This window comes from Danio rerio, chromosome 11 (assembly GCF_052040795.2).
Source record: "Danio rerio strain M-AB ecotype USA chromosome 11, GRCz13ab, whole genome shotgun sequence".
NCBI lineage: Eukaryota > Metazoa > Chordata > Actinopteri > Cypriniformes > Danionidae > Danio > Danio rerio.
Window position 1 is genome coordinate 32,133,569 of NC_141031.1, and position 18,736 is coordinate 32,152,304.

Genomic DNA, 18,736 nt, shown 5'->3' on the forward strand with positions numbered 1-18,736 from the left:
AGACTTGCCTGGAAACTAATTTCCAGTCACTTGAAAGAGCACGCCCCCTTCAGAGCTCTAAACGACGTTTATGGGTAAATACTGACCTGCAAGAGGAGAATGAACTGTGGAAAGCGCTGAATAGGCTTCACCATCAGACCATAAAGGGTTATGCGATCAACGCTCGATGCCTGCTTCCTCTGTGAACATAAAGAGAAGCACCCACTCTTTATAAGAAGGTGAAGAAAAAGCAAATGGTAGACAGAGTCATTTCCACATATAGAGCAGAGGAATCTTGACACTCTAGATAGTCAGAAAGGTGGGTGAAGGTTAGTATTAAACTATCGATTCTTTAGCGCCTGCCAGCAGACTCCAGCAATCATTAAACGCTGCACTGTCAGAGAGCACTTGAGAGCTTTCCAGTAGGTTTCAAAGCAGGATATTAGAGTACTGTTGACTGTGTGTTTGTGGAGTTCAGTCACTTCTGTAGATGATAAAGATTCCAGTTGGTCTCTAAATGTGTTGCTTTGTACACATCTTTGTGCTTTATAGAATTTGATAGAACAGATAGCCTGAGCCTTATATATTAACAGGTAAATATTTTGAATTAAAAAGTGCAACACTTAGAAAGTATATGTGACTTCACTGAAATTATCCAAATATAGGTTTTAAGCAATTCAGGCTTTAATCATTTCTTCTGCTTAAGTAGTCTTTGTCTCATTTTGAGGTAAAATATTATAACAAGTATAATATTATTATATATTACTTGAGGTAATGTTATTGTAGAAAGCAAAAACAACCCCTGACACAATTACTTAAAACAATACATAGCATAGGATGTTTATAATTGCATTTAATAGAAAAACATATGTTTATTTTCAAAATGTTTATGCTTAGAAAAAACATGCCAGTGCAGTTAGACAAAAAACATTTTTGTTCAAATTTTCACGTTTTATAATGTGCAGTGCTCAGTATATATAAAGTACACCCCTTGCAAATCTATCTTTTAAATTTATATTTTAAACAGGAAACTATACAATACTGTATTTGTGCATATACATTAGATTAGTCAGTATCTGGAGCTTATCTAACAAAACACCTTGCAATAACAACCAAAAAAACTAGTACACCCAAATTTATATGTTATAGAAAAATATAGAATACAAATTAAAAAAAAAAATGTAAATTAAAAATGTACTTGAAATTTTGTAGGTTGGAATTATTATTTTATTATTATTATTTTTGCAATATTTTGCTTAAATTTAATTGTATTATCTTTAAATGTCTATATATGTTTGGTGACTAAATTATTATTTTAATAAATATATCTGTTTAATAAATCCGTTTCGTTTAAATGCACCAAAATGCATTGCCTATATTCACTAAGAAATGGATACAAATATTCATTTTCAAAATGGTGTGTACTCAGTTATGCTGAGCACTGTGCATTCAAAAAAAGAAAATCATTGCAATCCAATCAAATATTGGACCCCACTGCCTTTTATGGTTTAAATATTTATATATCTCTTTGAAAGAAAAAAAACTCCTAAAAGGAATGACATGACATCCAGAGGTTTAAAGGGGTAGATCAACCAAAAAAAAAAAAGAAGATTCTATTTAATTACTCATTACTTATCTCTTTCTTCTGTTAAATGTGAAAGAAGATATTCTGAAGAAAGCTGAAATTGACTTCTATAGTATTTGTTTGTATAAGTTTTACAGCTTCAAAATATCTTATTTTCTGTTCAACAGATAAAACGTTTCAAATTACACAAACATTTGAGTTTTTTTTCCTGACATTTTTTTTTACTTTAACTCACATCATTTATGATGACTCTCCTGAATTAGAAAGGCTAAAATTACACTAGAAGTACAAATGGCTTCTGTTGCATTCATAGCTAGAGTGATATTTATTAAATTGTGCTGTGATAAATGCTAAGTTTTTAATTTTTTACTTAAAATTAATCTTTTACATGTACTTCCATGTTCTTAATATTTTCAGGTAACACCATAGATAAATTTAATCTTTATGCAAATAAGCAGTAAATTGAAAGATTAGAGACATGATTCAGCATGCTTTATAGGAAACTACAATTTCTTTTATTTTTAATTTAATTTTGCTTGCAGTTTCATTCATTCATTTATTTTATTTTCGGCTTAGTCCCTTTATTAATCTGGGGTCGCCACAGCAAAATTAACCGCTAACTTATCCACCATATGCTTTATGCAGCGGATGCCCTTCCAGCAACCCATCATTAGAAAACATCCATACACACTCATTCATATTTAGCTTGCCTAATTGTATTACATGTCTTTGTACTGTGGGGTAAACCGGAGCACCCGGAGGAAACCCACACCAACACAGGGAGAACATACAAACTCCACACAGAAATGCCAACTGACCCAGTCAAGGCTCTACCAAGCGACCTTCATGCTGTGAGGAAACTGTGCTACCCACCGAGACACCCTAATTGCAGTTTCTTTGAATTTATTTCTAAAATTAATGAGCAAAAATGTGCAAAAATGTCTATGTTTTTATGCTTTTCTTTACATTCTGTGTTTTTGTGGGTGTGTTTTTCTCGTTTTGTTTAAAGCACTTGCATTTACTTGCACAGACCCATGTCCAAGGAAAAGAATGGAACCTACCAATGCAAACCAACCAAACGGAACCTACCAACTAGCAAATTTTAGTTTCTTGAAGAGGCTACTGGCAGCAAACATCAGCACTTACCTTGAGGAACTCCAGAAATGCTGGTTTAGACAAGCAGGCTTTCTTAATGAGGGCCATGGCATTGGTGAAGTTATTGACGTAATCACTATAAACGTCCAGCACCATAGACTTGGAAAACTATGGGGAAATCGAGAGAGAAAATTGTTCAGAAAAACAATTCCATTTGCTTTTATGTTCATTTTCCACTTTGCTTAAGCATCTCTCAACATGCACGCTTTCTCCTTCAGAGCTGAGCTTGCTCTTGAATTTTGCTGTCGTGGTGGGCAGGCTACTATAAAGGTGATTACAGGGCAAAGGGATGGAAGTAAACAGTAATTTTAGTGGGGTATTTATGCAGCGCAGCACCACTGTTTGCCATCCCAGGGACCTAAACATCTTTGACAGTCCATTACTGCCGGGTGTTTTAGAGCAGGCAAAATGGCAGCCATCCATTCGCTCTGCTTTGATTGAAGCTGAACAGACCTGCTGACAGCAGCAGTGCTTGCAGGACTTGGAGAGGACATTAACGAGCCACAAATAGATATTAACCCCTGTCAAACTGTACCTCCCCTCTGGGGCCGCTGAGTACAGCAGGAAATGATACACACAGGTAAAGATGTTATTATCAACAAACTCACATACAGGGCAAATTCACAAAACAGTTGCAACATCTTGCAAAGGGCAGCAAATCAGTATTTAAAAAAATATTTGAAAATATCAACAAAAACTTCTGAAAAGTGCTGTTTTTTGGACACGAAAGAACTGCATTATTTAAATATATTGCAATATTACTACAATACAACTGAAGTACTACAATACAACCAACTGCAGTACATCTACTGCAATACAACTGAAGTACTACTACAGTACAACTACTGCAATTCAATTGAATAACTTCTACAGTACAACTACTGAAATAGTACTGAAGTGATCCTACTAGTGCAGTACTGCTTCTGCAATACAACTGAAACAATAGTAATAACAGTACAACTGCCATACCACTATTGCAATACAACTGCAGTACAGCTACTACTTTTCCTGCTCGGGGAATGGTTTCCAAATGAGCTTTCAGTACTTCAGATGTATTGCTAAAGTACTACCACAGTACATTGTATGGCATTTTTCAGACGTATAAGTAACAACAGAAATACATCTACAATAATTCAATACATAATAAAGCGAAAGTGCACTTTAAATACTTATGTACAGTACCTAAGTGCAATAAATGATTAAACATCACTATATTGTGCATCTCAGTTTATTTAATGTTACTTCGGTTATATTTCAGATATTACTGCTGATGAACTTTGTTGTACTGTAGTTGAACTGTGTTTATACCTTATTATACTGCAATTTTGCAGTTGCATTGAATTTTGCCACAGTTATCATTCTATATAGGCTACTGCTGTTGAACTGATCGGTTTACAGCAGTTATTTTTTTATTATTTGTTTTTGAAAATAAACTTTTAGAATTCTAACTGGAAAATTACTTGAATCCAGAAAACAGCCCTAAAAAAAGTACAAAATATTCTCGGAAGATGTTAAAGAACAAACCCCTTTTAACACAAGTGCAGTACAGTTCTTACCACACCAATGACATATTAGACTACAGCAACACATGTGCAGTAAAGATGGAGTTTACTTGTTTATACTGCTGTTGAACTTTATTGTACTATATTTGAACTGTGTTTATACTTCATTGTATTGCAATTTTGCAACTGTACTTAATTGTATGGCAGTTATACTTCTATATACTGCAGTTGTACTGCAGTTTTACTTTAGTTTACTGCAGTTATTTTTCGTAAGGGGGGCTCAAATAAAAGAGATTCGTCTATCCAAAGAAAAAAATTATAGGATTTCTGCTCTCTCTACAGTAAATCCCCACAAACCTACTCTATTCTGATCAGATGGTCTAATCTGTTGAAAACATTACCATACAAGAATTTTAGCTTCATCAGCACTTTTAATAAACAGTAATGTGAATAGTCACTATAGCATTGGCCATATATCAGGCTAGCAAGAGTTCTCATCCTAAATGGATTTGCTTTTTGTGTCACCGAAAAACAGTACCACCTTGATGTGTTGATAACACAATCGAAACTTCAGGCCTCAGCTACAACGACAGTGTTCGAAGTTCTATGTAGATGTCGTACACAGGAGGTCAATGAAGGCCATATGCTGGCATTATACAACTTTGTAGCAAACCTAAACAGATTTGTGTAGGAAACAAGACTGGAATTTCTAATTTACCTGAAAGGAAGTTCAGAATTTTTTTTGTCTTTTGGAAGACTCGATTTACAGAGCACTTTAATCTTTAAATTTTGCAGACCTTTACATTCACAAACAGCTATGTATGCATTGTATAGTATGCACTTCTGGATAGATAGTTCTTCACTTCTGGATAGTTTTGTGATAACCTGTTTTCTAAAGCAACTAAATGCAATTAAATCATGCTTTCAGCCACTACTAGTTCAACCTTAACAATTTCGACCCATACATATGCACTTAACAACTGAAAAACTGAGCAAAGCGATGCAATATGATGCGTGTCATGCAGTTTGTGGGTCTATTTTCTGCTTTTCAATGCACAGCAGTCTGTCTAGGGTAGTTCTTTGTCCTCCAGGGACTTTATAAAGACCACTAGTGCTATGCAATAAAAGCAGGTCAAAGAGGCCAAATGCACTCTTTTAACAGAAGAATAATGAGAACTGCTTATGGATGCTGCCTGTGAGGAGGGTCACAACAGAAACCTCATTCATTAGTCCATTAGACGGCCTGCAGCCCCAATGGTGCCAACATTGTTACATTGGTAGGAGACAGCTATCCTCACTCATAGTAATTGGCAAAGCTTTTAAAGCAAACTGGAGCAGAGAACTGTTAGTACCTGAAACAGCTTGACAGTTGAGAAGCAAAATAACACAATGCTCGGTGTTCTGTAGTGCAGTTTCGAGGCCAGTCATTTTCAGGCATTCTCATACTCACTGAAGCTACAAACAGGTCCCCAATTTTTTCACAAGAGTCCCATTCGGCCACCCGAGATGCCAAGGCTATCTGGAACATGGAGTGACACTGCGTGATCTCTCGTAGACGGAAAAAAATTGGCCGGATTTTCCTGACACTGAGAATCCGAGGCTCAGCCTCCATCAGCGGTCGCTGGTATTCCTAAAGGACCGTGAGAAAGGGAGACATGTCTTATTTATGACATTACCCAGAAATCTTTATATTTATACATGAGGAATAATTCATTTACAGCTTTGACTTGCCTAACCTTGACGAGAAAGAGATTAAAAATGTGGTGAATTAATCTTAACAGCAAGGTGAACAAAAATCAAGTCTCACTACGCATTATCCATTTCATTCATTTGAATGCAAGATTCAAAATGTCCAATTTGCATATATGAATACATATTTGAAATGCAGTACTGCAAGTATTTGAGCACATGGAGATGTATGCATAGATATCCTGATTCCCCTACTTATTTGAAGCCATTTTCAGGTTTACTTTTATGATTTAGTCAATCTTTTTTACGCTGCATGAACTCTTCTTTGTTTCAAGCTACAGGATGTTGGATTTATTCAGCCTGCTTCAATTTATAATGTGTAATACCAAAAATTCTGGTTTAAAAGAACTCTCCTGAAAACTCCTGTCTTTGTCTGGGAAATCAGAAACACAAAAAAATATTTAAATAAAAGGGGAAGAAAACAGGAAAGTCAAATCTGTACAAATTTTCCCACACTGTAAGTCGGCATGAATTGGAAGTTAATTTGGCCTTTTTCCTTTGTAGTGGCATACATCTGATTATAACAGCCTTCCATTGCTGTTGTCGCTAGAAATGGGGGTGAGCACGTATTTCACGCATGCAATCAGAGTCCATGCATGCTAAAGTTGTTTTCAAGCAGAATGTCTTTATTTGTGCAGGTGAATTAAACAAAGCCTCAATCTTTGCTTCTCCTTTCTTCTTTATCATGTCAATATAACATTCACTCCATGTACACACAGCACGTATCTAAACACTGCTGTTTTCTGGCTAGCAAACAAGTTACTCTGTAGCACGGTCAAAAACCGTGTGGTGCTTTCCCATACCTGACGCTCTTCCTCGCTTACACAGGAACCTTAGTTATAGTTTTCAGCTAGTGACACCTAGTGGACAACATAAATCACTACAACACAAAAAATGGCTCCTACACTGATTGAAATGGTTCCTGCATGAGGAAAAAAATGCACATGCATGTTGATGCTTGATTTTGTCTTTTGGGAGAATGTTTAAAGATGGGTGTTTGTATTCAGTTTTGGAGGAATACTGTCCACCAGAATCACTATCGCCTTCTGATAACAGAAAGTATAGATATGTAGCTCATATTGTACTGGATTAAGGCAGATTATACGGTAACACTTTATTTTGATGGTCCACTTGAGTATTAGTAGTGTTTGCTTAATATCTGTTGATGCTGCTGCTAAACAGACATTCGACTGACTATAAGAAACTTTGCAAGTACATGTCAACTTACACTTACCCTGGCCCTAACCCCAACCCAATTAGAATTAGTTGCAATGTAACTTAAATTCAACAAACAGACCATCAAAATAAAGTGTGAACGATTATACCTCTTCATTACGTCCAGTGGTACTGTAGGTACTGCATAGCCTTTGTAAAATCATGTATTCTGAAGTGGAACCTTTATGCACACTTCTCAAAAAAAAAAAAAAATAAATAACTACAGGTTGTAATAGCACAGAGTTCAAGATCTGTAATCCTCGCTTGGTAATAGTCACAAGTGTGGGAGAAGCAAATAACCATGTGGCAAAGCTGGTGGAGGGAATGTTAAACAAGTGTCAACACCTGCCTGTTAGAGCTCTGAGTGTATACTTCTGCTTTGTGTTTACTTTATGATTAAAGTTGTTGAACCATCACTGACTCCCACCTTTTGTACCCTGAAATAAGTGTTAGCTTAATTTACTGCTACACTAGCAGTCCTTGTATTTCCAGCATAAACCCAAAATACTAGCAAAGAAACGCAACAATGCAGTGGAAATAGTGCAATACAGAAACCCCACTGCCTATAATGTTTCATACATGTTATTGCCAGGGCAGAACAGAGAGAATGCAGAGGTAAAAGTGCTCATAAAGACATGGGCTATGTGCAAGGTATACACCATGGAGTATGGCAATCATTCAACACAGAAGAATTAATCAAGATTTAGACCCTATTCTGAAGGAGTATCTAATTTAGTTCCTCAAAATGGCATTGCTAGAAGTAAAATCCTGGAGCGCAAACACTAAAAAACAAGTATATCCACAGACAGCAACGGTGAAAAAGTTCCTTATGTGTAGAACCCCATATAATTTCTTAATTAGATTGACTTGTTAATGCTAATTTTCCTTCTGATATAGGGTTTGACTGTCCTGCAACATTCTCAAACTCGCATTAGGCTTAGCTAAATGTTTGTTTAGGCTTGATTTCCTTAAATTGCAAAACAAGAAGTGATGCCCATAGATAACCAATAAGACCTAATCTTTAAAAGCAAAGACATTTTGCTAGTTAGACTGGGGACACAACAGATTTTTCATGGCTGCTTTCTTTCCTAGCCTGCAGTCTCCAGCGCTAATGAATTATCGACAAAGGGAAAATAAGACAAAAGATGAGGCAATGAGACTATTTCTTTTACTAAAGATCTGTCTACCCGCAACAGCACTGCTAAACTTAATTACACCACCTCCCATTCCCACTGCTTAGGGGCCATTTTACGTGATCTAACCACCCTAGACCACGTCTAGCATGCTATAAAGAGAGCTGGGATTGTAAAGTACACCCGACAGAGCTTTGATTTGACAACAAAGCTTGGAGATAGATCCTGAGTGACTAGATTTCATAGAGCGTAAAGCTGTCATTGATCTGTGATTCAATTTTAGACGGTGCCTGTGCCTTCAAAGAAGTGTGATAACAAACGCTTTTCCCTCCAACCACTAGCTGAGTTCAGAATTATGTGTAATGAAACTCCCCACTATGAAACGCGCCAGTCCCGCATGTCTCCATTTAAAGATGGCAAATGTGTACGAAAATTCATATTAAAGACAATTTATAGCGATATCATTTCTTTTGAGGCTTTGAAAGCTGGATTTGTACTTATCATTAAATAAAAACACTCAAAAATTGCTTCGAGTGATCTTGGAAGCACAAATTTACCAGAGAAATTGGTAGCAATATAATTTAAAGGGTTAAAGAAGAGCTATCATTTCTAGCCCTTTCAAAAACGTTCATTCATTCATTTTCCTTTGGTTTAGTCCCTCGTTTATCAGGGGTCGGCACAGAGGAATGAACCATCAACTATTCCAGGACATGTTGTACACAGCATATGCCCTTCCAGTTGCAACCCAGTACTGGGAAACATTCATACATACTCACGTTCGTACATTACGGAAAAATGTAGTTTATTCAATTCACCTAAAACGGATGTCTTTAGACTGTGGGGGTAACCAGAGCACCCAGGGGAAATCCACGCTAACGCAGGAAGAACAAGCAAACTCCACACAGAAATGGCAAATGGTCAATTCGGGACTCGAACTAGCGACCTTCTTGTTGTGAGGCGACAGACCACTGAGCCATCATGCCGCCTCTTTCAAAAACAATTTATACAAATTAACAGTGACATTTTGGCTAACATTTTAATGTACACACTGCAAACATTTTGAGAAACCCTAAATGTCACTATAATAGTAATTCATCAAACAAAACGACTTTTTATATATATATAAAAGCCGTTGAAGTGTCAAAGCATTAAATTCCAGTTTGACCTTAGTATACTAAAAAACAAATAAGACACTGACAAATTACCACAGTTTTTCTGTTTGTTTTTGTTTTTCAGTTTCACCAATACATCTGCAGTGATTCAGGTAGATGCAATGAAACATTAATACATAAATGATCTTTTTTACCTGCAGGATTCTTTTAAGAGAGTCCAGGTAACTTCTTTCACTTTGCACAATGGAGCTCAAAATATGGCGTCTAACAATCTGTGGATGAGATGAATGACATTCATAGTTAACATGACATATAATATGTATTTTTTGTAAAATAAGCCATTGTAACATCAAAAATGCCTTTACTGTCATATTTAATAACTTTAATGCATTAATGTTTACTGTCTACCTATTCATCTAAACAGTTTAGACAATTGAACAAATACAATATAACCAACAGCATATTACACAACATTTACTTATTTTTTAATAGATATATATGAATTTGAAAATCAAAATGTCATCATTTTGTTTTTAAACAGCTTTTTTTTTTTTGTCACTAACAAGCATTTGTCCAACCAGCTGACACATTTTCAAAACTCTTACCACAATAAACAAAGCATTGTTTTATTTATTTATTTTTTTTTTATGGCCATACCATTCACACATTTCATGTTGTTTTCATCCAATTTGCAGTCAGTAAACATATTTCCACAATTCTTACATTTTCTTAACAAGTTACTGTACACCTCCCAATAAAATTATGAATAGTTTTTGTATTATTTATGACTGTTAACACACAACATCCCCCAATAGCAAAAAAATATTCCAAACCTCAGGTACAGTATAAAAACCTCTGCTTCTGCAATGATATCAGTTCAAAAACAATAACAAAATAGATCTAAACTGTTATTAACAAACAATTGGTTTGACACATTTATGTTGGGTAAACTGGGCCAACCACAGCTGATTCCAGTCGGGTTTAGACTTAGTGGCAGGGGTTATTTTTTTTATTACATTTAGATTTTCTATTATATTTAAATAGAAGCTTTTTTTTAGATCCCCTTTTTATCTGGGCATTTTGCTGTTTTTTTTTTTTTTTTGTTTTTTTGGTTGTTGCTTTGTTCAGAATGCTCTTGTTTGTTTCATGGATATTTTGTTCACTGTAAGCAATACTGCAAAACTTTTGCAGTTCTATCATACTGTGTTTATACCAGGGGTTTTCAAAGTGTGAGGCGCGCCTCCCCTGGGGGGCGCCAGAGCATGTCAGGGGAGGCGTGGGAAAAAAATATAATATAATAAAAATATAATTATTAAGTTTAATTAATATATGTATTTTTTTATTATACTTAAACGTTTTAATTAAACAAAGCAAAAAAAATAATACGTCAAATATAAGAAAACCTTTTTTACCCAGAAGGCCATAGCTGTGAATTCGCTTTTGTTTGGCAAGCCCGCCAATACAGGTATATGCCTGCTAATACAATGGGTCGGTTTCTGAGACCCCCCGATTCAAAGCTGTAATGAAGTTCACGGCCCTTTGGCCGCCGGGAAGAAGGAGGCGGAGAACCGACGCAGTTTTAAAGTGATTTATTAATGACAGTGACGGCAGCCGTCAAACTGAAAGCAAAAGTAAAATATGTCCGGGTCCGGTCCTCTCTCGGCTTCCTCAGCCCTCGTTCTTCCTTTGATGATCTAGAGCTCCTTCCGTGGGATCCGAGGCAGGTGCGCACCACCACAGGTGTATCCACTTACGCGGTGGCCTCACTCCGTTCCCACGGCGCTCGGCCACGCCCCCTCGCCACAAAAGCCTTCAAGTTCAGGGCTTAAACCCAAAAGACGACTATATGACGATCAGTATTTGAGTTTAGGATTTACGTGGACAGGACCAGCTGATGAACCACGACCTTTATGTGTGGTTTGTCAAAATATTTTGGCTAATGACAGCATGAGACCCACTAAACTTTGACTGTTTTAACTGGGATGGACAGTTCTTGGATCTGTTCTATTCATATTGAACCATCATCCTAGTTTTAAAAATGTTATATTAAAATACTTGTTATTACTCTGTAAATAATTGCACTTTCATGCAAATGATGATAAAAGTGAGTTAACAGTCTGACATCTGTCTGTCTTTATATATACTGTATATATATATATATATATATATATATATATATATATATATATATATATATATATATATATATATATATGTGTATGTGTGTGTGTGTGTGCGTGTGTGTGTGTGTGTGTGTGTGTGTGTGTGTGTGTGTGTGTGCGTGCGTGTTTGGGAGGAGGGGGCGCCAATGGATAAGTTGTGTCAAAAGGGAGGCCCACTGTCATAAGCTGCGTCCCAAATGGCACACTATACACTATGCACTCATGCACTATGTACTTATGCACTTACACACTCAACAGGAAAGTATATGTATGTAGTGTTGTCCCAAATGGCACACTAATGTTTTTTTACTAAGCGGAAATTCAAACCGTTTCCCTGATGACCTTTGACGGTTGCCAAATCATTGAAATAAATGACCAAACTATCAAATAAAACCTGCCGTGAGTATTGCCGCATTCACCATCGGGAGGCGCTATAATCACTCTCGTAGGAGAATTTTGCTTTCACCATCCAAAATAAATAAAGTTATTCAACATGTGCGTCCGATAGCTCCGCCCTTTCCGCTACGTAAGCAAACCTGCGATCGTTGAGTGCGTGAAGTGTCCATCATACCACACTTCATTTTAGCGGCTGAATGAGTGCATCATCCGGGTAATTCAAGTGCTTTTATTATTTTTAGTGTTTTCAGTGTGAACGCACTACTTACACTATTTATACTACAAAATGGCGTAGAATAGTGCATAAGTATGCGATTTGGGACGCAGCTTTAGACTTTGAAAAACCCTGGTTTATACTGTACCTCCTGTAGAAAAAAAAACTTATTTGCTTTTTACTGGAATGCTTTTGAATGGGAACATTTCTGTACATTTGGACATACAGTTCGCAACCAAGAAATGTGGTGCCAAAATGGTGGATTGCATGTTTTGCATGCAAATACATGTGAAACTGAAACATAAAAGTCTCTGCAGTTTTTGCAATGTCAACAATAGCCAGTATTTTGAAACCTGGTGCAGTTTGATTGACTGCATGTACCTTGTGAAGTTGAAACAAGAGTTATTCTTTGACAGAATAATTTCATTTTCAGATTTCCAGTGTTTTGGTAAAGTTACTGTGTGCAGAGAAATATGTACTGTTGAAATGAACAGTTGGTATAAATTTAACAAAATTAATTTTTATTTATTTTAAGAAAATTATCCCTTTTTTTTGTGATTTTTTTTCTTGCTAAAATCTTGTCGCTGGTAACAAATGTGTCAGACTACACGTTCCATTCTGATTAGTCGTCCCGTGACGTCTAAGATGAGTGTTATTTCCCAAAGCACAAGTGTTTGCTTTAATTCTTATTGTAATTTTAATATATCTTTTGTTGGTCAGTTATCAATAAACAAGAATAATTAATAATATTTGAAGAGATGTGCATCCAAACAATTTTAGAACATGAATTGCCATAAAATTGTGTTTGTTGTTAAATAAAATAATAATCTACCCTAAATAAAATAAAGTGAATATTTAAAGTTTTAGAGAAGCCTATATTAAACTGTTTCAAGCGCTTGTTATTGATTGAAATACTGTATATTACATTTATGTCAATTTTACTACCCTAATGAGGGGTCACTTAAATGTGTATATTTTGGCTTGGATTAAATAAACAAACAAGTTAAAACACACTTTCATACCAATAAATGCATATACACACACCTGCTGGCTGCTTAGTCCATCTGGCATTGGTCCCAGTTGTGCAGGTGGGTGTTTTGCTTCAGATACCATCACATCCAGATACCCTGTATCATCCTCGGTGTCATCTGAACACAGGATACACAAAAACAAGTTCAAAACATATTATGTCTCCCTGCAAAGATAAGAATACATATTCTTCTGCTATCTTATTACAAACAAGGAAAAAAGTACATTCAGTACAGAACAGGTGGAACTAAGTCACATCCAAACATCTTTCACTCCACAAGACTACAAAGGTAAAACATCCGACATACAATTTTGTAGCTCTTCCCAAAGGCTTAAAATCTTCAAATGCCTTTTTCAGGCTCTTAAAACTTTAAAAGAAATAACAGAACCTCCAAATCAAATGTTTAGTACTATACACAGTGTGGTGCTTCGTTATAATTGCAACTGCATAAAGCATCGTCCTAGTTTCTATTTCCAAATGGTAATCATTCCCTATTGTGCAGAAGGACATTATGACAACCAAGACAATTTTCCTGAGCATCAAATATCTCTCTCAGCTCTTCTCCCAATGTTTTATATTTAACTGCACCTATTATGCTATTTTTAAGCTTCCCAGTTTTGTGTGTGTTTTACATATGTTACATTAAAAACGAATTTATTTCTCATAATATACCGTAAATTTCAAATCACCTCAAGTCTCAAACAATTTAAAAATTGAATAAACACCTCCTCTTCACAAGCCTGCTACTCTCTGATTGGTCAGTTAAAGATTGATCTACTTTTAAAATTGTTTTTACAAATTTGTATGAGAATTTTGTTGTCATAAAAATGAATTTTGGTACCAACCGATTTCCTCCTAAAATTTAACCACATTCATAAACAACACTGATCATCTTCTCTGTCTATGAGCTCACATACAAGCGATCTGCAGATCTTCTTCGAACTATCTTCTTCGAATGATCTTCTGGGCTTTAAAATGCTTCAGTTTCCCTGTATCTGTAATCTGTAGACAGCAGTGAAAAGCAGTGAACTGATGACATTCACAGCCAATCACAGTCATTTCTGTTGTGGAAATGGATAGTTTTTAAAATTCAGTGCCGATTGATACTGAAATTTCAGTATCCTGACAACACAATCCCAGAGGGTTCCTTAACACTGGAACTACCAGAATTCCAAATATGCTGTTTTGGAGGCCATATCTGAAGTAAAGTTATGTTTTTGCCAGCTGTTTTTGTTAGCAAGAAGTTGCTGGACAACAAAGACACATACTTAAAGCCACCGGGAAAAGTAGCAGACACTGAGGGTCTACTCACACTAGTTACAGTTGCCTTATACCGTGCCGAAATGTAATTGTCCCACCTCCTTTCTCCCCCTGACGGCTGCGCTCACACAGCGTTTAACCTTTTGAACCTGAGCACGCTTACTGTACAGTACGTCATTCATGAGGCAACTGTTCCACTGTTCAGTTTAACAGAAAGAGAAGAGCTCTCGCTCAGCACAGTGGAGACTGCTTTAGGTATGTCATATTAGTTTTATGCAGTGACACACAGTCAAATATTTTGCCGAACAGATCCACATAAATTTTATTGTACAGCCAAGAGTACATGCCATGTCTAAAATTAATGGAGATTAATGAATGAAATAATAAAACAAACAAATGAACAAATGGAACAAAAGACATTACTACAAACACACACACAGACACACACACACACTTACAGACCCTAATACCATGATTCATTCATGCTCCTTCTTGAGCCACAATATATTAATACATATTCTTCTTTTGATGTACCTTTTTGCAAAATGCAGCCAAAAAATCATTGAGATTTCTGGCTCTTTTAAGTCAACCAGCAAAATAATGGAGCTGCTAAATAAACTACATTCTGAAAAGCTGATTTCAAAATGCATCTATTCATTTATTTTTGGATTTGTGGTTTTCAATCAGATAAAAGAAAAATCTAAAAAATAATATTTTTTAATAAAAAGTGTGCAATTTCAGTGAATCAGCCACAATCAATCAACAATAATATAGTGGCTGCATTTTATTAATTAATTAATTAATTTATTTATTTATTGAAATATAATATAAACAACTAAATCATATTGGGGTGGCCACAGAGGGTGCCCCTGAGAACAGTGTAAGTGCACCCTAAAATGCATGAGGTCATTTTGACCGCTATACTAATAAATTAAGAAATATACATAGCTCTTTTGTGTTTTGTAATTTTAAATAAATGAAAAATGTTCAAAATTACCGCCTCTGTAGTTCTAGTGTTAAAATCCACAGGCACTCGAAGATTCTGAGACTTTTATTTCAATATATTGATCTAACTCCGGCGAAGCAGTGGTGCAATAGCTAGTGCTGTCGCCTCGCAGCAAGAAGTTCGCTAGGTCGCTGGTTCGAGCCTCGGCTCAGTTTACGTTTCTGTGTGGAGTTTGCATGTTCTTCCTGCGTTCGCGTGGGTTTCCTCCGGGTGCTTCGATTTCCCCCACAGTCCAAAGACATGCGGTACAGGTGAATTGGGTAGGCTAAATTGTCTGTAGTGTATAAGTGTGTGTGTGTGAAAAGGCATCTGCTGCGTAAAAACGTACTAGATAAGCTGGCGGTTCATTCCGCTGTGGTGACCCCGAATTAATAAATGGACTAAGCTGAAAAGAAAATGTATGAATGAATGAATGATATAACTCCAACTTAAACACAATATTGTGTAGGGCTGGGACTTTCTTTTTGCACATCATTTATTCTTTTAGCAAACTAACAGTCAGAGGAGCATGGTTAGGAATTGCTAAGGAAACCATAGTTGATGTCAACAAAGAAGGTGGCTCGAAATGTGGAAGCAAATGGTCACACTTTGGCTGAAGATTACCTAGCATAGATTAATTATTCACTTTAAGAATAGCAATGTGAGCTAGCAAAATAAATGTTGTAAATTTTCTTTTCATGTGGACTTCACACATGCATCAAAGAAATTGCTAAATAGAAGCCAGAAGGTCACTGGCTGGGTCAGTTGGCATTTCTGTGTGGAGTTTGCATGTTCTTTCTGTGTTTGTGTGGGTTTCCCCCACAAGTCCAAAGACATGCTCTATAGTTGAATTGAGTAAGATAAATTGTCTGTAGTGTTTGTGTGTGTGGCCTGGTCCACCAGGTTGAGAATTGAGAATTGGGCTATCAACCCACCTTGTAAAAAATTAACTGATGTTACGAAACACCAAACATGGTGCAATTAAACATCAACTTCGATAAAAATGACCCTGGAAGAAAGTATATATATATTAGAAGCAGGAATATTTATAATATCTTTTTTTTTTCTTGTTTTCAACCTCTACCTCCAACTCCCTTCTTAAAAGCCAATTAAGAAAGATAGTTAATAAACTCTGCCTTTTTTCTATCATGTCTAGATGCCAAGGACATCTACTATATCTAAAAAGGTGTAGCTAATCTTTCATCCGAAGGGGAACAAAAACATTTAAAAATGTATAATTGCCTCTTTCCTGAATATGATTTTTTTCTATCAAAAGACATAGTAGTCAGGAAGGGTACTTAAATGAAGATAAATTTTAAATATGAAATCATTCCTAGATTACCTGAGTGGTCCTTTTTATGTAGGAATGAAACTCTCCTCATCACAGCGATTTTGGTCTTCTCCAGGCCATCTTTCGTTCCGCTGCGTGCCGCCCGCATCAGCTGATGGACCTGCACAGAGACCAGAGGGGAACAGAAAATCATGGGAAGCCCAGCTGGAGTTCCTCCATAACCAGTGACGTGATGCACCCTTATAGTAAAAGGTCGACCATCTCAAGCCCTGGAGCGTAAACAGCCATGATTGGGTTTGCCTGCCATTTGTAACACACCAGTTCAATGCGACAGGGCAGCTGTTGGGTGTGTGCTCAAAGGGGTTTGCTTCAATCCCACAAGATCCAAAGCTGTGAGGGAACTCCAAAATGCTGTGATATTTTTATACTTTAAAAAAGAAGGAGACGGCCCATCTCTGCAAAAGCAGGTCATTAATAGGGAGCATGTGCAAATCTCTTGCGTCAATCACATGAGAGCAGTTTACATTTTACACTGTTTACAAGTGTTTCCATAATAATCCACCCTCATACTTATCAAATGAGAGATTAAGAAAGCTGAAGCAAAATGGAGAGCTTTATAGTGGAAGTGACTGGAAAGATTTGTTTATAGACAGAAGGTTAGAAAGTGAGAAAGAAAAGGGTCTTCAAGGAAATCGAAGTCAGGAAGCATGTTAACTTTGATCACAGGCTCCCTTGAGGAGTAGATTGCATGCTGTATCTCTTTTGGAAATCAAAAAAATACAATTATGTTGATAAAATGCATTATTACCTCATGTCATTTCAATCCACTGTGACCTTTGTTCATGTTGTAACATAGATTTAGATATGTTAGATTAAATCAATGTGTTCTCTGACCTTCCATAAACAGCAATGGTCCTGAACAATCTAAAGTCTAGAAAAGGAACTATTGGAAATATTGTCAAAATAATGCGTGTAACTTCAGAAATTCAACTTTAACCGAGAACACAATTGTACACCAAATAACTGAGAAATGGCTTTGTTTTTTCTTCTGAGACAGGTCAGAGTGCATGTTTACCACAGTCAAGATGAGGTATTGTCATTTGAATCAGCAGTGCAGTGTGCAAGTGTTTTATTGCCCATTTTAAACACACACCATGATGTGATTAGCAAGATATACTGTAGGTGAACAAAGTCATTTCAGTGTTTTGGGTGCACAAAAATGTTCTTGGAGCTTCATGTGATTACAGCTAAACCACTGAAGTCACATTAAGGGCCAATCCCAATTCTACCCCTTAGCCCTACCCTTATCTCTACCCCTCGCTTTGCGCGTTTACGTGAAGGGATAGAGGTGTCCCAATTCTCTTTAGTGTGATAGTTTAAGGCTAAGAGGAAGGGCTATATAGCCCTTCAAACTGAGATTTTTCAGGACCACTCTCAAAACCAAGGGATACGAATACACCAGCTCCAGAATAAACCAGCTACAACGGCAGCATGGCTGCACACAGAAGTCAGGAGATGCACAAATCAGCATTTGTTGGCATTATTATAATTGTTTTACAAAAAACAAGCATGTTTTTATATATTCATAACCGCATTAGGGTTTTCGCCATGCTTGAAAAAAAAAAAAAGCATAAAATAACTGTATGATCCCTAATAAGAACTCCTGTATAGTAGTCCCACAACATTCTGTCACTCGATGACACTCGAATCCTCTGTCAGGAAAGTCTAGTGGCTGGCAATGAGCTATTTACAGAGTCTGCTATAATGTTAATGTTGTTTTGGTGTGTTTGCATAGATGAATATGGCCAGGGTGTAAATGCACAGTACAGTTATGATCTTATTGCCACATTATTTCTTCATGAAACAAGATATATGCATTCAGTGATTTCCTGAACATAAATACCTAAAAATAACGCAACTGGAATGACTACAGCAGTCATGATCGTCAATCTCATATGAAGCAAGAGA

The 18,736-nt window shown here is 36.4% G+C and overlaps 1 protein-coding gene across 2 annotated transcripts in view; it reads right to left on the reverse strand.

The window, feature by feature from the left end:
• arhgef10la (Rho guanine nucleotide exchange factor 10 like a) overlaps nucleotides 1-18,736 on the reverse strand; it is a 236,506-nt gene that overhangs the window by 180,746 nt on the left and 37,024 nt on the right. For both annotated transcript variants that reach the window (XM_087273828.1, XM_087273829.1), the window contains 6 exons: nucleotides 16,820-16,928; nucleotides 13,247-13,350; nucleotides 9,625-9,702; nucleotides 5,672-5,851; nucleotides 2,711-2,827; nucleotides 87-179 (listed from right to left, as the gene is read on the reverse strand). In XM_087273828.1, coding sequence (XP_087129954.1) covers nucleotides 87-179; nucleotides 2,711-2,827; nucleotides 5,672-5,851; nucleotides 9,625-9,702; nucleotides 13,247-13,350; nucleotides 16,820-16,928 — 681 coding nt within the window. The remainder of the gene's footprint in view (nucleotides 1-86; nucleotides 180-2,710; nucleotides 2,828-5,671; nucleotides 5,852-9,624; nucleotides 9,703-13,246; nucleotides 13,351-16,819; nucleotides 16,929-18,736) is intronic.